Genomic DNA, 24,755 nt, shown 5'->3' on the forward strand with positions numbered 1-24,755 from the left:
GTGAAATCAACAGTCACTGCCAATCATGTCACATGCCACCCTGAGGGGAATAAGTGACACCAAATGTCACAGTACGAAGCAATACGATGATATTAAAAACACAAAATTGACACACCGAGACCTGTAACACTTTTAATTATGGCTTTATAATTTTATACAAAAAAAACTGATCAGAATCAGAAGGAGCAGAATGATCTTTTCTATCACAAAATGTCTAGTTTCAGCTTTTATAGTGTATACACAGGCAGCAGACTGGAACTTCCTGTTTAGAGTCTGTTAGAAACGTTTCTATTCCCTTTATTCTCTTGGTCTGATTGATCAAACCGAGAAGAGTCTCTCTCTCTCTCTCTCTCTCACACACACTCACACTCTCTCTCACACACACACTCACACACACACACACACACACACACACACACACACACACACACACACACACACACCTTTATTTCATGAATCATAGCCCTTGAGATACGATATCAGCTTTCTCTGCCTTGGATGGGTTTTCTTTTTCTTTGCCGTGGGTAATTTCCATTTCATGCCACAAGAAATGATGCGTGCACCTTGAATATCGTCCCACAGACATATATCCGAGGCACCATGCCACCTCGGAGAACATTTAAGTATGCACTCTAGAAGCTATCAGGGGGCTATTAGTGTTATTAGCCGTCTTAATATATTACATTGCTCGCTTTTACCCTCTTTTCTAAGTACAAGCTGTCCCTTTATTTCATATTCCTGAAATGTATTGTCAGATCAAATAAAAAAAGACACTGAATATATATAATATTTTGTGCATAGATAATTGATAAAGTGCAAATAGCATTTGGTTAAACAAAGCTTTATAATGCAATTTCCCTGTGTGTTTATAACTTGATCCAGTCTTTGAAGCATGAAGAAGAAAACAAATCAACCAGTCACTGGTTTATAGTCATGCTGGCTCTGATCGGTATGGAAGTCCATCTCTGGTATCAGTTCCGTTTCATCAGTGTGATGTTCCAGTTTGCTCTCCAGATCCATTTCTGACGAACCCAGAGCGAACACTGCATCCACTGGAAGGTCTTCCTCTCTCCCAGCTTTGTGGCTGTAGTTCCTGTGCCGCCCTGGTGGGGGCAGTGTTTCTGTCGAGCTCTACTTCTCATCCACCATCAAGATTTCCTCTGGGATCTTCTCCTCCGAGTCGGAGCGATCTGACAGCTTGTCCAGGTACTCCATGTCGCTGAAGCGCTCGGCAACACACTGGGCTGTCAGCCGGGCCTCCGGATCATGGTCCCAGCACTCGTCTATGGAGGCGCACACCATCTGGATGCCCTGCACGGGGAGCGGTGGAGCCCACATACAATCAGTCAATAACACAGACTCGGGGCAAGTCTGACAGACAGAATCTCATCACCTCGAGCTGAAGCGACGAATGTTCACGTGTATTTAAGTGTGTCAATCTGAGTCTGCGTACCAGCAGACTAACTACAGCAGCTGGCGTGCAATAAATCCTCCCTCCATTAAGGGTTGAATGCCTAATTGATATTACATGTGTTCAAATGGAAATAATTAGGAGACTGCCTTTCACAATACAAAACAGAAATGGCACAAAGTACAAAGGAAAGCTTTACATTTAGAGTTAACACCTTGAGGTCTAACAAATGTGTCGAGTGCTTTTACTTCCTCATGAAACACTTAAAAATCCAATTCTTTAAGTATTTTAAACTGTGTATTGTTTAGTATTCCCTGCACTGTGATACCCTTGGCAGAAATATGGAGGTCAAAAACTCTGCAGAGTATTGTTACTGTAATACAAATGAGACACTGCGCGAGTCCTAGTGTGTAGGATTTAGTGGCGCGTAGTGGTGAGGTTGCAGATTGCAACCAACTGAATACCCTCCGCCCAGCCTCCCCTTTATCTAGAGAGGCCTTCAGGTAATGTGAAAACAAAAGGCTCTCTCTAAAGCCAGTGATTGTCCGCACTGGGCTACTGTAGAAATATAGCGGTGCAACTCTGCGGACTAAACAGTTACAAACTGCTTATTCTAAATGCTACTCATGGGATCTTTAATATCAGGACAAGCGATGGACATTTATTTGTTCTGGTGCATCGTAACAACACTAAATACTAAACAAAGAGCAACAGGTAGACTGTGTATTGTCTGTCAATTGTTTTTTGTTGCCAGTTTTTGCCATTGCAGTTTGTAGCTTGTCCAACAGGACTTGTTTGTGTATTCATTAGTTTGATTATTTATAGGATACAGTGCACATACAATAAGCATGGAAACATGGAACAACATCAACGTAAATGTGCCCAGGTTGGCGCAACAGCAAATTTGCATCCGTAGGCACGACTAAAAACATGTCATGGACTGTGCGTGTGTGTGTCCTCTTACAGTGTGGTTGATCCAGCTGTCGGGGATCTCAGGTCTTCCTCTGTCTCGGAGGATGCTGTCCTTCATGCTCTCGACACACGGGTGTTCCCTCAGGTTCCCAAAGGGTGGCTTGTACTCTTTCACCTCTGCACACACACGGAAAAATATATGTAGAGAATAATTAGTGCATGACCTTATCAGACAAGTGAGCATTGGTTGTTTTATACAGGCAATACGCCTGGAGACAGATACCCATCTACTGAAAGACACGGCTCCGTTGAATAGAGACGTGATCAGATGGCAGTGCCCCACAGCGCATTCATCCACAACAACAACCGCTCAAAGGATTCACTGTGCGCGCAAAATTAAAACCACAGGTTGCAAACTTTAAATAGCACCGAAGCAGCACAAACAACTAAAGAACCCTGTGCTGCTGATGGAGGGGCTGAGGGGAAGAGTTGCTGAAGAGACACACTTATTATTATTACTTTTTTTTTTTTTTACCCTCAGCGTCGACAGGCTTAAAGTATCTCACCAACGCAGCTCTGGCTTTGTGTCGGCTCTCTCTTACACAACAAAATCCAGAGTGCTTGTCAAATGCAATTTACCAGTTGAGTTGACCCAGGGCAAGATTTAAAAAGCACTGCCGTGGAGGATATCGCCCGGAAACCGTGGGTCAAGAGTTTCCAAAGAAAACGCATGGATTTAATGCATCCTTCGAGTTAAACAACAAATCAAAATCGCTTTGAAGTGTGGAGGACTCGCACAAAGGAAACACAAGTTTCAGAGAATCCACAGAGATAAGGAAAGCCTTATGAGGCCCGTGGCCGTGTGAAGCATGCCGACAGGAAGTCAAGTGGATTTTCAATAATTAAAAAGACGACCAGGATGTGAAATAGCGGCGGACGCCTCTACAAAGACAGAAAAAAGCCTTCAAACAGCAACTAATACTCAATAAAAGGCAATCACAATCACTGATTGTGCATTTAGCTGGTGGGTAATACAGTATATTTGGCTCTAAATACGCACACGGCGCAAACACAAACTGAATATAAAGCACCGTGCACATATGTCCTTTTTTGCCATGTGTAATCTGTCCCAGGGAGTTTACAGGACTGGTGCGGGGCGGTGCCGAGTCAGCGAGCTCTGGAGTAACGAGGTTACAACATGTCATCTCTGCAAGTGCACAGACACATCTCACACATTATATACAGCAAAACTTAAGGAATAAAAATATATCCATATACAAAATGTACAACTGTTCGATAAAGTGTTAGCTACCAGAATAGACTGTCCACTTTGTAGTAGGATGAAGCAGATGACAGGCTCATGTCACTCTTTTAAAACATGTTGAAAAGACTCTCACAGGAAGCTATGACGCCTGCAGACAGGAATCGAGGCTTCTGGGACACAGACTGTTGCAACAGAGGACTTTTTTCCCCCTTTTCTTGGGATTCAGCTCTGGTTTGGCAGAACAGAACCCCACCCAACCACCCAACCACCCAACAGTCAGTCAGTAGTTTGCTTTGACAGGTCAGAGGGAGTGTTTACTGTGTTCTGGACTGGAAATCCACTTTGGGCAAACATGTTTATGTGTTCGTTTTCAAACAATGGGCTCGAAATATATGAATCATAGTACTGAGCATTTTGCTGTGCAAACAACAGTGTGTATTCCAGGATGGAAAGATTGGCCAATCCTGCTCTAAAAAGGAAAATATATATATATATATATATTTTTTTTAGGAAAACCTTAAATTAAACTCTGAACAAGCAAAAACTATTGAAAAGACAACACAGGACGAGCCAGGAATGCTGTGGTTTGCAAAAGTCACACAGTGCATATTGACAAGATTTCTGCGAAGCAATATAACAAGTTCAGCTCAGTAACAATGAGGACCTTACACTGAGTCTCCCACGACAGCTGACATGTAGTGATGTGAATTTTTGCAAAGCAAGCACATAAACCACCCTAAATGTCTACTTTCCATGCCAGTTGTCAGCCATGCCTGTAGAAACTGTCTGGGAATCGGCTGCCAAAAGAAATTCGATTCAATTTAGCTCCAACGGCAGAAATCCATGACGGTTCAGCCATGTTTCCAAAGCTAATGACTGTACGGCTTCTTTCATGTCCATCAGGGAGCGACCATGTGCTGCACTGATGCCGCTTTGATGGTGGCTCTATAGGTCTAGGGATCAATGTTCAAACTGCACCAGCAACCCAAACCAGAAACTAAAATAAAGAGAAATACAAACCATGCTAATTGATTACAGTTGAGAGCTAAGCTAAATCCACACCAACATTTGATATGTATGCTCTGCTGCCCTTCTGTAAATTATTTGTCCAATTACACTCAACAAAAGCATAAATATAGATATCAAAAAATAACAAAAATCATTTCACCTAAACACAACACAGTAATGCAGGAAAAAAAAAGAAGGGAAAATCAAGATCGGCACAGACTTTGCCAGGAAATAAATTAGTAATGTGATCACAATAACATTGTCCGTTTCCCAAAACTCTGTCTGAGTCTGCAACAACAGCCCGGCTAATCTACTCCCAGCTGCCTCTGCTGGTTTCCATTAGGCTGCGGTGGCTCCGACACTTGTTTTGTGTAACTCGCAGGTTGTTAAAGTCATTTAGTACAGATGCATGTGCATTACACGTTTGCAGAGCTCACTTTCGTACATATGGCAGTGCCCTGGAGGCTTACCCTACCATTAACTTTGGCCGATACATGCCCTCACCTAAGGCCATTAAAGACGACAACTACTCGCGCTGGATGCCGCCTCGGTGAAACCAAACTGGGCACACGCATTTTGTCCCCAGTTCATCTACAATTGAGTAGTTTGAAATGCTAAATTTGTCCACACACCCACACAGGACCATCAGGCCCTCCGGTCCTGGAGGAGTTGATGTTCTGACATCTGGAGAGCAGCTGCCCTAACCTCTCCTCCTCTCCGGTTTAGCCCAACCTCTCCCTCTAGAGACTGAAGGCATTTCTCCGTCTGCAGCTCCACATTCAACACCACTCCACTATTATTCCCCTACGTGGCCCCGCCCGGCTGAGGAACGCACTCATAGTCTTTCCAAACCATAAATCTGGACCAGCTAAATTATACAGGAGAGACCATTTAGAGAGAACTGAGGCAGAGATAAAAAATAAAAAAAAAGGCCTGAGCCTTGAATCCAGCATTTGCTTCTTCCACTCTGTCTCCGTAGTCTTGGAAGATAAAGAAAGCAGAGTGACGGCTCATGGCTGGCTGACTGGCGCTGTCGACAGACGGCTGTGTTCTTCTCGCCTGGCAGATCTCAGATCAGACCGCGGCCCCAGGAACTGTGACAGAGTGGCTCTGTGGCTGCCTGCCACTGAGACGCAGAGCGCTGATCAGACATCTGTCCTCCACAGACACACGGGGCAGGTGGCAGCGGAGACCAGAGGAAACCGGGGCTTCGCCCAGGCCATACTCACGCCGTCCTGGGATGTGTCACTCTGAATGTGCCCAGGTGTTCATATTTTGTCTCAATGGAGGCGAGTTCTCAGGGTGTCATTAGTGACTCATCAACCTCCAGGGACAACTTGGCAACTTCAGGAAAAACAAGAGGCCAGCAGCGGGAAAGCATGAAACTCACAGCAGCTTTACTCTCGTGGCGCTCTTGATTGCAGAATCAATACCACATCTCTGCCAGCATAACATCCACGAGGAGATCCATTTTTTTTTTGCTGCCAGTGAATCAAAACGAAATTACTCCATCTCATTTACGCTCCTTCCTCTTTCCACCTTCCTCTATCGAGGCAGAAAGCCAGCTGCGTTTATGCAACGTTGAAACCGTTCAACGTGAGAACCTCTCTTGGGGTTTTTGCCAAGGTTTGAGAGGGTAACTATTCAAATGTATTTATTACCCGTTAAATAAGTAACCAGTAACCTATTTCAACTATCACAATACAAAATACAGTCCGATTACCTCAGCAAGTATCCAAATAAAAACAAGAGAAGAGAGACATTTTGTATGTGAAGCAGAACAGCATCACAGCACAGTGAAGGTTCTGCCTTCTAGCTGTCAATTGCAGTCATCATCCAAAGACTCAAATCATTTGGCAAATTAGTGTTACCGGATTTTAATGTGGAGCAGCAGCTGAACCCATTTAAGTAAATTAACCTACATGCAAATATCTAGTCAAAAAAATTGGGTCATATCAAATGTAATTTCTGTTGTTGCTAGATTGACCTCCCCGTTTAAACGGGTGTGCGTGAGATCCGTTACTCCCCCATATTTCGCCCCTCTGATCGTCTCAGGGAGTGGACAGTGGAGAGACATTTACAGAGAAACACACAAGCTATTCCAGCTGCTTCCATCCTTTGTCACTATTCTGGAAGAGCAGTGGGACGGGTACCCCTCCCCCAGTAAATCTGTCTGCAGTGTTTCGGTGCAGTGGGAGGGTGATTAACCGCTGCCTCACCTGCCCAGGGGTAGGAAGCAAGAGACAGAAAAATGTTGAGAAACTAAGCTGAAGTTTTATGGGCAGGGACACTCGGATTAACATTTGAACTGGGTCTAAAATAATGTTTGCTGCTGTGTACAGTGTTCCTGTTTGTCAAGAAGCTAAATGCCACAAATGAATGAAATGGATGGAGGAGGATGAATAAAGCCGTTGTCCCTCAAACCCCTCAGGAGGAAACCACGAGGAGCCCCACTAACTTCGCCTGGATTCGTTTAGTCCATCTCTACCACTGTGCATCCGGTCTGGTCCGCTCTCAGGAGACGCTAGCCGCAAAACATCCTCAAATAAAGGAGACATCCATACTTACAACTTGGGTCTAAGAACAGTGTGCCGCGGGGGCTGTGTTCTTCGCAAAACAGGAAATAGTCTATTTTCTTTTCAAAAGGTGTACCCACAGGGCACACATAGTCCTGCTGCTGGGAAAGAAAAGCAAAGGGGACTGTGGGTAAATCTGCCATGTTTCTTTTCTTCAGAGGACTCTTGGGCAGCGTAACTGCGCGATACACTTTAAGGAGGGCCCCCTATGGGGTGGTCGTGGGGGCAAAAACAGGAAAACGCCAAAGTAGAAGCGCTCATGCGCGAACTCGGCTTTCAATCACCGCCCTGACACAATGGAGACAGGAGCAGACACAGAAACAAACTGGACCACAGAGACACTAAAGGGAAGTGAAAACAAACGACTTGAGTGTCGACATGAAATACTGCCCTGTGGTTTGCCTTCAGATAATCGCCCGTTTCTATTATTTGCACATATCCTGGCCTTGTTTTCGCTACAGAATGACAAACACAAGTAACGGTACATTAGTGAAGTGAAGGCTGATCCTTGAGACTTCTACAAGATGGATTGTGTGTTTGACACTTTTGGATTTCGTTCCCACAGTGATAAATGGGTCGTGGAAGACACACACACGTAAGTCCTGGCACGCAGTGTCACACATCTGGAAGGTGAACTTGGAGTTGGTCACTCAGCTCCCTGATTGGTGAAGCAGTCAATGTGCCCGGTTTTCTTTTGAGGTCAAACTATTTTTCTTTTAGTATTTCTTAGGATATTTAGAGGCCTCATAGGGGATTTCAATCAATCAGTGCTTCTATTGATTTCCTTTAAACTCAGCGGCCCGGGCTGATCTCTAATTTACCAAGGACAACTTGGTTATGTCTGTTATTAGCTAAAGGTCATGTGTGATGTTTACTGTGTGCACAGTGAGGATACCATGCTACTGCATCATGTTTAAAGCAGGAGTCCACGAAACACAATTGATCATGATAAACAGACACAAAAAAAACCTAAACATTTAGAGGTCGGTGCAGCATGGAAAAAAAAAAAAAAAAAGTAAAGATGGTTTGCCATTTTTGGGACACCTCGCTTTAGAGGAGACAATACCAGCAGCACTTCATCCTACAAACATGTGCGCCTGATCACATCTTACCTCCAATTGCGTTGCACCTGGAGATGATCTCCCACAGCACAAGAGCCATGGAGTAAACATCGGCCTGTTTGAAAGACTCAATGCTTTCCAGGTTGATTCTGGACTCCAACACCTCTGGGGCCATGTACCTGGCTGTACCCACCTGGGAAAAGACGGGGTGATAAAAAAAAAAACATGTCATCAAAGTCATGTCACAGAGGAGTTGCTCCGTTGAAAGCAATGCCCATCTACGTCGAGCATCTGAGCAGCAAGAGTATTTACCTGCATTAATCAAGTGACGGGGGGGTAATTGTGTGCCGTAGTAAGCCATTACATCTTATTCATCTGAATCAAAACACGCTTGATGTAGAAAATAATTGGAAAAACAAAAAGGTAGCTCTGAGCTCAACAACACGTCTCTTGTCTTCACATTAATTACCACCTTGGAAATAGTGTTCACTGGCGCTTCCTCAAAATGCATTAAGGGCTTTACAATGCACTAGCTGTGCTGCGCAGCATGGGGTGAGGCCCTTTTTTATAATGAGTCATTTTCATAACGGAGTCTAATACGACTCCGGCCTATTACATCAGCGTAATGAGTCCATCAAAAATCAATCAAGCCTGTTTTTCTTGCAACTATAATGGAGCGAGCACCTCAGAACACTTATAACATGATTTCTATCAGCCCTATCCATCTGGGGCCAAGATATAGAGGGTGCCAAATATTTAGAGATGGTGTCCCTCCCTTGGTGATGAGGGCAAGATATTAAAAGTTTGATTGATCGCTCGGTTCTGTTAGAGATATGGCAGGGCTTGGAATGGCCTGTGTCTGCAGCGCCAGCAGAAGAGGATTTATTTATTTTTTTATCTCTGAGGGGATTAAAAGCACAGCAAAACCAAATAAACCTTCCAAATATATGATTAGAAGGCTTTACCTGCCCGCTGTTGGCCAGCTCATCCACAGACAGAGCGTTGTCCAGGCGGAGGGCGAGGCCGAAGTCACACAGGCAGCAGGTCAGGTCGCCTTTCACGAGTATGTTGGAGCTCTTAATGTCCCTGTGCGCGATAGGCACCTTGTAGCGGCCGCAGACGGTGTGGTCACTGTGAAGGTGCGCCACGCCGCGCGCTAGCGAACCCCCCAGCTCCCACAGGTCGTGCCAGCTGACGATGTGGTGGATCAGGAACTCTTGGAGGTTCCCTCGTGGCTGGTAGGCCGTGATCAGCCAGCACTGCCTCAGCGACTTTCTGTCCTCTGCTGTCAGGAAGTGAAGCACGTTGTCATGCCTCAGGTCCGCATCTGAGAAAATCTCCTTCTCGTTCTTCCATGAGGCGTACTCCTCGTACTGGAAAATCTTAATGGCCACCGTCTCGAAGCCCTGCTCCTCGCTGCCCGAGGAGCCCTGCTTCAGCTTGGCCTTGTAAACCTCCGCAAAGCGCCCTTTTCCGACCAGGACGTCCAGCTCGATGGGCAGCAGCTCCGTGTTGTGGTTGAGGTTGTTGGCAAGCGTGGAGCTACTGTCTGAACCCTCGTCGTCAATCATGATGGCGTGAGCGTCACTGAAGCCCCGACGACCCCTCTTGCGCTTGGAGCTGGCTTGCCGCTGGCGGTAGACCCGATAACAGTAGAAGGAACTGATGACGACGACAGCCATAACCAGCAGAGGCACCAGGCTCACTAAGATGACCGCCACCACCTGGGAATCCATGTCTGAGGGAACAGAAGCCAGAGGGATTAAGATGATCAAAGACACCCACATTGATATTGAAGAGTTTAAATTGTGCTCATCCATTACAGAAATAAATAAATAAAATAAACACTGGTGTTGACAAACCAAAAGAGAATTATCCCACAACACACACATGATCTTAATATGTGACATACACTCTTAAAAAAGGAAATTTGAACAATTTCATGACCACTGGGAAAACTCCACCTGCTGATCAAGTTCATGCAATGTGATCAAAAGCTCCAGAACAGCAACCATGTGGATGTTATTTTGTCAACCACATTGGCATAGTTCAAAATAGTTTTAAAAAGTGAGATTTTATTTTTCTTTCTTTTCGGTGTGATGTTAAAAAAAGAAAGAAAAAAAGTCCAGCAGTACTTTTTATGGAATGCACATTACCATTAAACAATCTGTCTTCAAAAATACAAAAGCAATCCATCTCAAACTCTGTCTCCTATCAGCAGTTTATGTAAGAGAAAAGTAATATTCTCAGAGCAGCAGAGGAACCTGAGCCGCCCCAGTGGAATGTCTAAAAGCATCAGAAAGCTAAAGTTAGCGTCTGGGCTCCAAACCCTGACCCACAGCACCACATATTGTGTCTCTTTATAGTATTCTTATAATTTGTGTGTCTGGGAGCTGCTATGGTTCTTGGCAAACAGTGAAAGTTTAAACTTGTGCTGTGTTTATGCTCCAGTTTTTTTAAGCTGCAGTCATAAACAAACCTATAAAAGCTATATCACCAGACATAACATACTAAACAAGAAAACCCCAATTGGTCCACAGTTTGATGAGTTCTAAATTTAAATAAGTTATATTGTCTCGTTCCTAAACTGCCTGCCACACAACTTTCCTAAATATTTAACAATTAGCAGCTACTACAAACCTTTATTTGTTTTAATCTAGTTGAAGATTTTGGTTTCAAAATGTGAGACAGCAATAGCTTCAAAGCCAAAATCTGCCCACATTTTCTCCATTTTACTTAAGAACTGATAGGAAACTCATTTTCGAGGCAAGTGAAGATGTGAGGAGCAGAGTTGGGCTGAAATAAGGGAGGAGGACGCATGGGGAAGGCATCTAGCAGACTACCCAGTCAATCCCTCTGGTTCTCTCTATTTTTTTTTCTAAACAGGAAACCACATGTCTGAAATCCTCAACATGGCCCCAGCCAGCAGTTTGTTTTTATTTTCATAGTGAAAACTATTTCTCACAACAAACCTGTCACTGTGCCCCATGGACTCTCTGAGCTTTAGCAAAAAGCCTCACTTAAGGAATACGTCACCCCCAAAATGACCATTTCAATATCAAATAATTACCCTGTGTTACCTTGAATTCTTGAACTCAAGAAACCTTCTCGCATGCCTCCACTGTTAACGAAGAATAAAAAACTGAGAAAAGTCTAAAGTAAATGGGGGCGTGTTTTATAACAGAAAACTTGATCAAAACATCAATTTATATATATATATATATATATATATATATATATATATATATATATATATATACACATATATATATATATATATATATACACATATATATATATATATATATATATATATATATATATATATATATATATATATATATATATATATATATATATATACATATACATATACATATATATATATACATATACATATATACATATATATATATATAGATATATATATATATATATATATATATATATATATATATATATATATATATATATATATATATATATATATATATATATATACATATATATATATATATATATACATATATATATATATACATATATATATATATATATACATATATATATATATATATATATATATATATATGTATATATATATATATATATATACGTATATATATACACATATACATATATATATATATATATATATATATATTATTCTATGAATGGCTATACCTTAAATCTTACATTTAGGGGATTGCAACGCTTTAACCAGCTGGTTCAACCCCCTTAAAATGCCTTTGGAGCTAGCTCTGTCCAAAGGTAACACAATCTCCAACAAAATAAAGCTCAATTACTTCAGACACCAGAAAATCATTGCTCCCATTCAAGAAACGCTTTGGTTTTTGAATTATTAAACAAACAGATGTCTGGCAGATGGATTTTGTTACCTTTGAACAGAGCCATTTCCCGGTTTCAATACTTTATGCTAAGCTAAGCTAAGTTTACTACAGCCAAGCTCAAGCTTCTTGTTCTCAAGGGAGTTTTCCTTTTGTATTCTTCTTGGCATTTCCAACAGTTTTCATAAATGTAGTTCTGGTTTCATTAATAAAAACACTCGCTCAGCCCACTGGTCCGGGAAGCGCTGGTGTGCAAAGAGGGTTCACCGTTACATAACAACTCTGAGGTTTTTCAACTGGTATGTGACAAACAACTTAGTCTTTCCTGTAACTTAAGTAATGGCTTTCCTAAATGTATCCTTCAGTTATGGGAAAAAGAGTAAGTGAAAGCTAGGTCAGACAAACTGTTTTGTTCAGTGGGACACTAGAGGAGGAAGAGGTACATTCCCCCTAATTCACTGGCGTTGTTCCATTGTGGTTTTTAGCCGGAGCTGCTTCATTACTACACCGTCTCATGTTAGTCACAGACAGTGCGCAGACATTCGACAGTCAGGGAATGCATTTCCATTACGTGGTTTGCACTGGGCAGATGCTTTCAATTTGGCTCTCTGTGCAGAGCCAGGTCTCAGAAGTGTACCTCCGTGTTATTATTGCCTGGATGCTGTCGTCAAAATACTTCTGATTCCAGGGCCAGAGTTGTAACTGGAGTCTGGAAGCTAATGTCCCCCAAACCTGTTTGTAATCACGTATCTGGAGAGCACTGCAGTGCACACGTGTTTGTGTTCATGCGTGACGCCTTACATGACAAGCTGATAGAAACTGGCCGCGAGGACGATGACGCTATCCATGTTATGCAGTACAGATGTAGAACCAGAGTCCCATTTTTACATACATCAAACAGTGTTACTGGACTATTGCTCCATTGTGGAGGAATGCAAAAGAGATGGAAAAAAAAGGAGTAGGAGTGAAAACTGCGGGAAATACATCTTATTTGCTTTAAAAAAAACAAAACACTGTCTGTCTGTTCAGTGTAAGGCTAGCCATCAGCTATTTGTCTTAGCTAAGCTAGCGTCACATGCTCCGAGTAGCTGGAGTGCCTTTCAACCCCAACCTGTGAAATTAGACAACCCAACCCAGTTTGTGAGCTAAAAACATGTGATTGAACAAGCCATTCAGATGTGGCTTCTCTTCCAACGTTACATGCAGACTCATTAGAACAATGGTTCCCAAATGGGGGTACGTGGAGGCACTCCAGGGGGTGCGTGAGATTTTTTTGTAATCTATTTAAAACTAGTATCCATTCAAAAATCCTTTAAAAATTGTTATTTAATAAATATTCAATAAAATATAATTATGTTCATAAACTTCCTTTTATATATTCTATATTAAATCAGACACTGTGGCGCTGTGTATTACATGATTTTGTGCTGGTTAGGTGATACTTGGTTGAAAAAATATTTCACAGGAGGTACAACACTGAAAAGAGGTTGAGAACCACTGTATTACAAAATACCCCCCATCTCAGTATCTTTACGCCTTAAGAACTGCCTCTGCAAAAGGGGCACCATATGTAAGACAATACTTTTCTTTCAGAAAGAGGGCTTAAAGAGAAGGGTGCTAAAACGGAGCGTTTCAGACGGAGAAGGTATATTCATACAGCAGTATGAGATTTTTTTTTTTTTTAAATTAAAGCAGGTAAACGTGTTCTAGTTGTAAACCTAAAATACAAGTATGAACCTGAAAGTGAGCACGATACGTCCCGTTTAATGTGGTACTTCCGGAGCACGATGGATCTTACCAGATCATAATTATATTATCTTAAAAAAAGAAGAAGGCACAATTGAAAAGAAAATACATTATTTGAAGAAACTCACAAGGCTCAAGAGTGGTTACAAATAAAGGATTAGTGGGTGAAATACGTATGCGGTAACTTACAGAAGTTAAAGAAGACGTGCTCGTTGCACTCGTCCTCAGAGCAGGAACAGATGAAGAACAGTGAGCCCATGCCCTTTCTTTCTTTCATCTCACACTTGCTGTTGTTGTAATCCTCCAGGACCAGGCCATGCAGCTTCTGAGATGGGTTGTGGCAGACTGTATCAATGGTGAGATTGTCATCTTTCTTCCTCCTTGGAAAGGACAGAAAAGCACACAGAAAATACTGCCATTTACTGGACTGTATGTCTTGTTGTTTTGGCAATGAAGTCCCCTTTTCAGATATCTGTATCATCATGGAACAAGGCAATGATGGCAGGTCTGCAGTTGTGCAAATATTACGATGTATAAGCCGTACAGTGATGAAGTGGGAACTATGAATGGGATATTTGTCTCTTGCAGCACTCCACGGTCTCAGCATTATGGAAATTACTGCAATACAGAGGTCACATTCGCGAACGGCGAGATTCTTGGAATACCATTACAACTCAGGAAACAAGGAAAACCCTGAACATGCACAAATATATACATTTAAATGCGTCTTCCCTGCTGGGCAGCATCATTTAAAAAGAGGTGCTGCTGTCCATGTGCCATTAGCTTTCTGCTGACCTCGGCTCAGAGATGCCCCCGCAACATCGGCAATATAATGAGAAACGGCACGGCTTTCTAGCTTTTAACACCAACACAAATCGCCCCCCTGCTGCTTCTCACACTCTGAGTCAGATCTGCTGCTGAATGAAGGATGTTTATGCGCTCGTGTGCCGTTGTGATCGAGCCGACAGTCTTCACAAGAGTCGCTGAATGAAAGCGTTGAAAAGGAAACGCCACGTAGAGGAAGACATTTAAGGGCTCCTGGGAGGAATATTATTAAAAGAGCATCCATTGTGCCTTCATTTCCTCACGTCTTTTTGTAAATGTAGTATGACACAAGAGGGGAATTTTGCAAAATGCTCTTTTTACTTTCACTATACGCAACTAAAACCATTTTCATAAGCCCGATTTTCATTCGTAGAGAAATGAGAGTTTCGATGAGCGGCCACTTACCAGATACTGACACACACGTCTTCGTCGTTGGGGCAGATGGACGTGATTTCACACTCCGCCTTGCAGCTCCCTTTACCTGTGCAGATGGTGTCCCGCTCATCACAGAACTTGCACAGTCTTTTTGGCTTCATTATATTGGCTCCTGTTAAAAAGGGGTGAGGTGAGAGAGGGAAGATGGTGAGGTTGTGTACACAAAAAAGGTTCAGTGAAATCTGTAAAAACCAAAAAAATATGACTCAAGGCTAATTTTCTTATACGATATTGGGTTGACTAGGCTGCAAGGGGTGGCTAGATTTTTTTCCCTGTGAAGTCGGAACAATAAGAGCAGCGCACGGCGGCATCCACCTCCTTTGGTCCTGTTCAGACTTGACTTTGCCGGCAGGCAGACCCATATCAGGGAGACAGACAGGATTGTGTGATGAGTGCCTGTGGGTTTGATAATCATCTAAGGAGACAACTGCCAGACAGGCAAGAACAACAAACAAAGGAAACACGGATGCATCTCCTCGCTGAGGAGTCTCTAATTTGTCGAACCGATGAGTCGGCGCACCATCTAGAGAGGTGTTCATGAAGATAAAAAAAACAGGCAGGACGACGTTATGTATTGCTGTCTGTGTGTTTGGCGAGAGAAAGAAATGTGTGTGTGTGTACGTGTTGGCGAGTGTTTTTATTAGTACAGAAACTCTCTGACCGTAGTCTGTCCTTTCATTGCGACGCTTTTAATGATACAAATCTGTCAGGCAGCATACCTCTGTTTGGCACAGAAACGAGAGACAGAGCAGCCAGAAAGGTGAACAATATCTCCTGTCTTCTCAGATTTTTCCTTTTACCAGAGGGAGTCCTCTCAGCCACATAAAAGTACGAGTGGAAAGTGGATTTTGTGGCTTTAAGAGTTGGAAAGGATCCTTAAAAGAGGATATTCCAATTTCCCCAGGATCAATATAGTGGGTTAAAGCGTCATCAGGGAAAACATGTGTCTCACGGACAGATTTGTGGGTTTGTACAAGTGCACACAGCATGGACTCAAGTGGCATGTTAGGCCACTCGCTGCGAGCCTATTGAGTAAACAGAGCGGGAGAGAGTGAAAGACAAAGACTGTACTCCTTCCAGGTCTTAAGAGCTCTGAAAGATACACTGAAATCAAAATAGCCAAATTGCAAAAACAGAGGAAGAGGAGACGAGGAGCACGTGACAAGGCTGCTGTAGTAAAACCGCATAGCCACACGTCGACGTCATGTGCACAGGAAATCGAACATGTTGCTTTTGCATCAGAATACGCAGCTCGTGACCAAACAGACAGAGAAAGTGGGTTAAAAGTAGTGTAGTTAAAAGATTACCTCCCGACCCCCCACAGGAAGGAGCACTGTAAACTGTAAACACTATAAAACAAACGACCTCGTGACCACAACGTGAGATGCTTTTCGACTGGGAAGTGCAAGTGAAAGCAGACTTCTCGACAGGAGACAGCAAAGAAGTCTGTCCTGTATCCGTTTTGCTTCTGACTTCACACCAAGATTTGAGGGAAAGGTGCCGTGTGTGTGGGTGTGTGAGCGAAAAAGCTCTAGCACAAAAAGCCTACTGTGTAATTTCGCCCCAACCTGCAGGGTGGGGGTTATAGACCTGCAGCTTGCAAGCAGCAGAAATACTGTACAACCTGCAGCAGTGAAAGAGCAGCAACTCTAGAGCAGTGCATCCCTGTTCCTTTGCCAGACTGGGATGCTTTCACAGGAATCCGAGCAGGATATTGTAGACGGGTATTGCTTTCTGGCCTCATCTTCACTGGGAGACTCTCACACAAATACAAAAAAAAAAACATACAAATATTAAACTTGAACTCCAGACTAAACTTCTTTTCAGAGCAATTAAAAACATATTTTTTAAACTCTGTGGTTGCTGGGGTGTTTTGAAGCAAGTCAGCACAGAGGGGGTCGTCCATGCCTGAGTGCTGGTGGTGGGAAGGTGGTTGAGCCGGAGTAATTATATCATTAGAGCAACTCCTCTGAAAGAGCATGTCATTTAAACCCAGGGGGCGGGCAATGGAAGGGATGAATGCTAGTAATTGTCACCCAGGGCTTCATATAATGGCAGAGGGGGGTAAAAAGAAAGAAAAAAGAAGAGGATTAGGAGCAGCCAAAGCCACTTGGTGCCGCTGGGACTGAGTCAGAGACAGATGAAGGTGCAACGCTGTCTTCCTGGGGGATGGAGATAACACATCTAAGGGAGGGTGACTTACAACAGGTGATGTCCTCAAATACAGTGAACAGCTCGGCCAACACACTCAAGGTTAGCGGTGTAAACAGACATGCATTTACTTCTTCTCTTACTAAGGCTCAGGAAAAGAGAAACGTGCTCACAAGAACGACAGAAGGCGTGTTGAATAAACGAGGCACTTAAGCTCGATAACCTTCGCACTTTGGGAGTTTTGTCGTTTTTATTTATTTAATTAGACAGTTTGTAATGTAAAGTGTACCACAGGCCCGCGTAAAAAACTACAAACAAAAACACCCGGTGTGAACGACAGTGAGTACAGTGTGTCATATCCTGCCCAAATGAAGCACGTTATTAGCGCTCGCGAGCGCCTCGTTGACGCTAATCAGCCCGCAGCCGCGTCTTTGGCAAACTTTTGTCGACGTAAAAAAAAGTTGAACTCACCCGCTTCCTCGAGCTGGACGCTACCAAAGAGTATCACTCCACACCAAAAAGCGGAAAAGCGAAGTAGCTCCATTGAGAGACGGACCATACGCTCCTTTCTCATTAATTAGCCGAAGCCCTTGACACCACGTTAATATCCAGAGTCCGCGGACTCTCTTCGGTCCGCCTGTTGCTTCACCCGCCTCCCCGAGAAAGAAGGAGAAAAAAACGCCTTCACGGCTCCGGGTAGAGGCAGCAGAGTAAACACACCAGGCAGGACTTGCCCTATATGACTCACACAGTATGTGCACTTTCATGAAACAGGAAATCTTCAGAGGGGCTGGACAGTTTTCTTCTTCTTCTTCTTCTACTTCTCAGTCATACTCATGCGGCTCACAAAGTCTTGAACCATATCATTAAGAGGCTGAAACCCTGCAGAGCGAGACTTGAAATGACATGCTCGAAAATAGCTTCACCAGAAAGAAGCTTCACCTCCGGCCCACGAGCATAATGCAAACACCCTGATTTACTTCAAAGTGGTCACACTCTACAGATCTTATTTAGGGGCTGACAACTCTCAAAACTCTCAAACTGCCGGGTTCTTATATTTAATTTAAGTCTCCAACACACACACACACGTGCAGGTGTCCATTCCGAGTCACTAAATTACATTTTCATGGAGAGGTTCCAGGCTCACAGTTAATCAGGGGTGGCAGGACAAGGCAGAGTCACTCCATATCTCTCGTGTTGTCTTTTTTTTTTCATTTTTATTGAAGACACACAGAGGTTAAGCCCACTCTAACACCCATAAATTACCCGACTATTGCCGGGGGTTTCCCGACATGTGTTTTTGCTCTGCATACTTGAGCCGTGATGTCACGTTTGAGTCCTGACCCTGTGACCCCCTCGGAGCTTAAAACTCTCCACACAGGTCGCCGACGCCTATCCTTCTTACACCTCTGGGTTTCTGCTGCTTTACTGGGCGAGTCTGTTTTAGGTATCAGGTTTCAGTATCAAAGTTATCCGGTGATAGTTGTGTGTGAATCCATTGCATTTTAAACAGGAACTGAAAATAGCTAATAGCTATAGTAGGCTTAAACGTAGGCCTTGGGGTAGTTTTTGTTGAGCCCATTTCACTGACCCTATTTTACTTTTGGCGTCTGGGTGGGTGTGCACTTTTTTGCGCGAGCCTGCGTGCCAGGGAGCCGTTCCAACGCTGCAAGATGGGGCCCAAGCCACAAGGTGGAGACCCGTCAGCGCCGTGAGCCCGACACCGGCCATTCCCCACTGACCTCAGCACATGTGGGCTCCCAGAGGGTCACAACATCCTGCTCACTGACCACAACACCCAAACAAAACTCCACTTCTTCTGCTTCAGTTCAAACAGGAAACGCACGTCACCCCTGTGTGCCCAGACTTATTTAAACATGATCCTTCTTTTTTAGTTACTTCATGTGCCTTTTTTTACTGTTACTTTTACCCCCCCCCCACCCCCTCCCTCCTCCCCTCTGCACAATTTTCTCAGTGTTCCTTTTTCCTTTGAAAAATGTTACCCCCCCCTCCCTCAACGCACAAACACAGATAAACAAGCAGCAGGCAAACATCCTGAGTGGTATTATGCTCAATAGCAGGTGCTTGGCGTTCCTGTAAACTGCTTGGGTCGAGTGGAAAGGTAAACAGACCGACCTGATGACAAATCTCTGGACGCATGCTTTGAGATAACACCGGTGGCAAACAAGCGCTGTGTGCAGCACATTATTCTCTGCGTCTCTGCGGGCAGAAACGTGGCAACGTGACTGCAGCGTTCCTCCCACACGCAGGATTACATGGATACATTGTATGCTTATTTCTTGTAAGATCTCTCCCCCGCACTGAGTGCCAATTTGAGGCGTGCCACAAAAAGGCGAGGGCGCGTAGGAATACTGAATCAGTCAGTTCTGAGCTGAGGTGTTGGGAAGTTAGAAAGTTGCTGAATTGCAGTTAGAAGACAGTGAATTCATTATTTTAGCTCCGATTCATGCATCTTATCGGGACAATAAGTCGATCATGTGTTAAGATGTCCTGTTTAGAAAGAAGATTATCGTTTTAGTTTGAAGCTGCATGGCGCTGCAGTCTTCTTCCTTTATGAGATTCATGCATTGCACACCCTGTTCTCAGTACCTAAGATTATACGGTAGCACATTACGCAAGGGATGGTTGTTTCTCTGCCCTTGTTACAGGTTACTATCAAATTAAAGTGCTGAGCTTTAGATTACACATGAGAAATGCAACAAAAAATACTAATTATAAAGCAGGTTTATTCACATTATTTATAGTATTGCAGATTGTATTTTTTTAATATTATGTTGCAAAAGTCAAAAGGAGACAGGAAAACATAAACATATCACAAAAGATGAAAATGTAATCTTTTTTTCCACTTGGAAAGTGTTGGCATCAGTTTGACAGGTCAGTGTGTCTCCACATTGTGTTAACATTATGTGCTTTTAAAGAGGCTTTAAAGCAGGTGAAATATGATTAATAATCACATTTTTTCAACTGGGTAAAGGAGTCAGTGCCAACTGGCACTGGATTTCAGCCACAGTCATTAACAGTGGAAGTCTGCCCCTCCAGGTGACCTTGAAGGCAACTGATTTATAAATATATCGTGTATGCTTTTAGGTGTTTCCAGCAGCTATCTGAACAGATCCACTCTCACTCACTGATTTGCTGATGATTGGTCTGCTGGCAGTTAAAAAAAAGCAAGCAAGCTGCTGGATCATTGCACCCGCTGCCAGCCAGCCACCTCACGCCGGCGGTCTATGTAAACCACTTTCAATCGAGACTTTGTTTCAGCATAAAATGCACAAATACAGCGCACGGTCAAAAAGAAAAGCATCGTTAAACACAACTCTCGAGTCCCACAAGCTCGAGCTTGTATATTTGCACAGCAGAGACAAATGTAATACAACTAGCAAATTGCTTGGGAGAGTAGTGGCACAAAACAATCAGGTAATTTAAAAATTCTGTGCCTTCTTCAGTTACCTGCCAACGCAACCTGTTAGCGCCCACACACACACAAACACACACCTTTAGAGTGCTTCTTTTGGATGTCAATCTGTCAGGTGGATGTGCCTCAGGATGTGCCTCGTCAATCATACAGGTACCACTTTCGCCCCAGGAGAGTTCACACAGTATCACAGTATCGCTGCACAAGATGCAGGATAGAGCAATTTTTTTCTAAGGATTAAAGTTGAATGCACATCCATCACAAGAAAGATGGGCTGTTGGGGGCAGGAAGTGAGAGGGGAAATCGCGGAAGAAAGAGAAGGTAAAGAGTAAAGATAGAATGATGTGTTTGTTTGTCTTTCATCCGTCATTTATGTATTTAGACACAGCAGTGCTAAACAAAATACTAGCATGCTTACAATGGTAACAAAGCTTATGTTGGTTTCGCGCGTTAGCACGCTAACATTTGCTAATTAGCACTGAACACAAAGTAGCAGCTGTTGCTGATTGGAATGTCTTCAACATTGCAGGTAGTTGGTCATCAAGCAAAGTGTTGGACACATTGAAAAGGTGCTAGAAAATAAAAATACAAAAGTTGTAAGGATTGCTCCTTGAATGGCACCATGAATGTGAGCATTAAACGCCTAGTTGTTGAAACTTTTCAGTGTGGACCAAAAGTGGTGGGCCAACCGACATCCTGACCCTGGAGCTGGACCGTCAGCATGCGTGGCTAAAGTTTAATTCATCAGGAGCATTCATCTCACAACTGCAACTCAAGAGAGGACTACGAGTAACGTGGCATGCACACACACACATACACACACACACGCACGCACACACACACACATATGAATCAAACCCACGGAGGCGCGCAGGAACCCCGTTCATGTACAGGGAAGATAGTACTGGTAAACACAACCTCCTGCTTTTAAGTTCAACACACGCACTTACAAATTCAAAGTAAAAAAAACTGAGGAACTCTGTCTCAACACGGCCTGCAGAACAGAAACAATACAATACATATATAAAAACAGAGAGATTTCATAACAGTAAGAAACAAAACAAAAACATACATAACTAGCGTCCCAGTTCAAAAGGTAAAGGGTGACTTTGTGTGTTCACTCATACCGAGAGATGCACAATAACACACACACACACACACACACACACACACACACAATGAATTGGCAGAGTTTTCTCTGTGCCATTGGTAAACCAAAGGAAGTGTTACAACAACAGCCTCACTCTTTCTTCTCCCACCGCTGTGAACAGACTTGGTCACCCGGCATTAGTCAGCCGGAAAGGGAAAGTTTATCTTGAACACGCCGAAGGTTACAACCTTTGCTATCACAACATGTTTAGAGCTATTGTTCTCTGGCAGAATACTGATGTCCAAAACTGTGCCAAAGCTGGTTTTATAAAAAGGAGAACACATTGGGGAGGGTAATGCCGCAGCTGACAGTGTGTGACTCCATCTCCGTGTGACAGGCAACATCCTGTTTCTTGGTGTAGCTCATGTGGGAAGATAAAGAGACACAGGTAAGGCCAGATGGGATAATCTTATCTTTGTACATGCTATATAAGGACATAAAGTGCACTCTCAGCAAACCCCCTTGCGCTAAATTCAAAAGACCACAAAGCAGCAAAAAAAAAGAGGAAAGGAAACAAACAGGCCAGCAAAAACAGCTTTCTTCCTCTCCCGTAATGTTTGAAAACCATCTATTTCCTTAGAGCATAAAGCCACACGTCGAACCTGTCAGTGGCTTCTACAATAGATATCCAAGGTGTCATGCTGCGGCCTGTGCAGTGGAGGGTTAAACAAGCCTGAGGCCTGTGTCCTGCCATCAGTCCCTCAGCCTGTAGCTACTCCTGTGGTAGGAGCAGAGAGAAGATGATGAAGATGATTGTCGTGCCGTTCACCAAACCGTGATTACAGAGAACGGACTATTTCAGCAAAGAGAGGGAAGATTTAGTTGCCCTGTCCCAGTTTAAATGCTCCAATATGAAGTCCCTGTAATGTGGCTGGAGATACAGTTACACACACAAACGCAATCAAAGTGTGTCTTCTGCTGCGAGAGAGTGAGTGCAGTCCATCAAAGAATTCCATGCATACTAAAAAGGAAACATATGCACCGCATGTAATCTCTGCCTTAATGAAAGCCGTGTGAATCATAATGCTGTATGTATCGTATGACTGTGTTTGGACAGTCACACATGACCAGTGGTGGAAAATAAGTACATGGAAGTACAACGTGTTACAGATATAGTATTGTGTTGTTCCTTATGTATTCAAATCAGAACATTCACATTTTGGTCAAGTATGTAAAATCGAATGGATTTTTTCACATGGCCTGATGTAGTTTTCTTCATGATGACGCTGCTACCTACTGCATATATATGTATATATATCCTTATAGTCAGTGCATTACATACAGTAACTTAGATGTCGTTTCCCAGTCTAGAGAAGCAGACAGGAGTACCGACACAGAAGCTAAGCAATGCTGTGGACGTCTCGTTAGTTTGGTTCTGGGAGGTAAAATGATTGTTTTTGAAGGCTTTGAAGCAAGCATAGGTAACGATCAGCCCTTTCCAACAGGGAACTGAAGCCGCTTTATTGCTCTTTTCAAAGCCACAGGTGTCCGTTGACAAAACAGTAATATCTATCAAAACACTGGAGTATACGCTAATCCGTACCAGAAGTTAATTTGAATTCCTTCTGTAACGCTAAAATACTGCTTAGATGTTTCTGCATTGGTAATCATTATCATCTAATATATTGTATATACTGACTGCACGCTGCCTCCAAGAAAGACAACGTTAGCGACTAGAAGGTGAACATGGTGGAGCCTTTAGCTGCTAAAGAGCTTGATTTAATGGAATTTGTGAAACAGAGCTCAACACTTCCATCCCTGGATTCGGAGCTTTTCTATACACAGAAGTGACTATGACACGTCACAGTAACAAAAGCACAGGTGCACATAACAAAATGATGGTGGAATTCCTCTAGCTCACTTAGGTTCAGGTTCCTAGTACTGTGCATGTTTGGCTTAGCGTCACACCGTCATGACTTACTGGGACACTTGAATAGAACTGAGACATTGTTGATGTCATTAGTAGTACCTGCTTCTTTCCTGCTGTGACGAATCAAAATGTACTTTTCCCTCCGGTTGTCTGCAAGAGGAGTTTATATACAAGAGTAGATGTTGCTATAATATAACGTGTCATAAGGTGAGACTTCTGCCCTCAGCTTAGTAAACGCAAGCGCTGCCAGCACCAAGCTTCAGAACTGACATGTCAGCGGTTCACTGGAGGCTGTAATACACAAACAGTCACAGTCGGCCCTTTGTGGGAGGCAGCTTGAAGATGGGATGGGAGGCGATGGGCGTGCATGCGAAGAAAACCCCAATGTTCAATGACTTGCAACAGGCCACACTCCAAATACGTTCAGCGAGCGAGCCCAGTGATCACGGTTTCCCCGAGAAACCCACTTGTAATAAACAGTCGGCATCAGGATGTTTTGAAGGGCAAGTCCTCCCTGGTCTCAGCAGCCGCATGCGTATTTACAAACATCTGCCGAGTCCCTCTGATGAGACCAAAGATGTCTCTGTGTACTTCCCATGGGAAAGGCCGCCCCGACATGGAGATGAAACAACATTCAAACCCAACAAGGATTCTGCAGTAAAAAAATAAAATAAAAAAATGGCAGCAGACAATATGTTAATGTCACGTCTCTACCCAGAGGGGCCATTTCAGGGTCTCTTGAGACGCTGGTACACAGACATGAAAGCACTTAATTTGGAGGACATCAAAACAACATTTAGAAATATCACAGGCAAAGTTAGACTAAGGAGTTGGTTTGCTGACATTAATCTTTTTTTATTTAAAATCAAATATTGTCACGGACATTTTGATCACATATGTATATATATATGTATATATATATATATCACGATCTGATGACGAGGCCAACCGCAGCATCTGAATCATTACAGATTTGTGTGAAGCTTCCTGTGATCTAACATCATCCCAGATGCTGTTTACCCACCAGCGATGAAATAGAATTTTTAAGGTGGTTTAAGGATA

The 24,755-nt window shown here is 43.3% G+C and overlaps 1 protein-coding gene across 1 annotated transcript; it reads right to left on the minus strand.

The window, feature by feature from the left end:
* Positions 1-118: 118 nt before the first annotated feature.
* Positions 119-15,187, minus strand: LOC306748320 (TGF-beta receptor type-2-like; the record flags this gene model as incomplete). The annotated part of the gene is made up of 6 exons (XM_079231475.1): positions 119-1,311; positions 2,376-2,500; positions 8,284-8,425; positions 9,198-9,970; positions 14,016-14,206; positions 15,057-15,187. The coding sequence occupies 6 exons, from the start codon at positions 15,185-15,187 to the stop codon at positions 1,132-1,134; spliced, it is 1,542 nt and encodes a 513-aa protein (XP_079087601.1). The 3' UTR covers positions 119-1,131.
* Positions 15,188-24,755: the final 9,568 nt, after the last annotated feature.

The sequence above is a fragment of the Taurulus bubalis genome (genome assembly GCF_910589615.1).
Source record: "Taurulus bubalis genome assembly, chromosome: 16".
Taxonomy (NCBI): Eukaryota; Metazoa; Chordata; class Actinopteri; order Perciformes; family Cottidae; genus Taurulus; species Taurulus bubalis.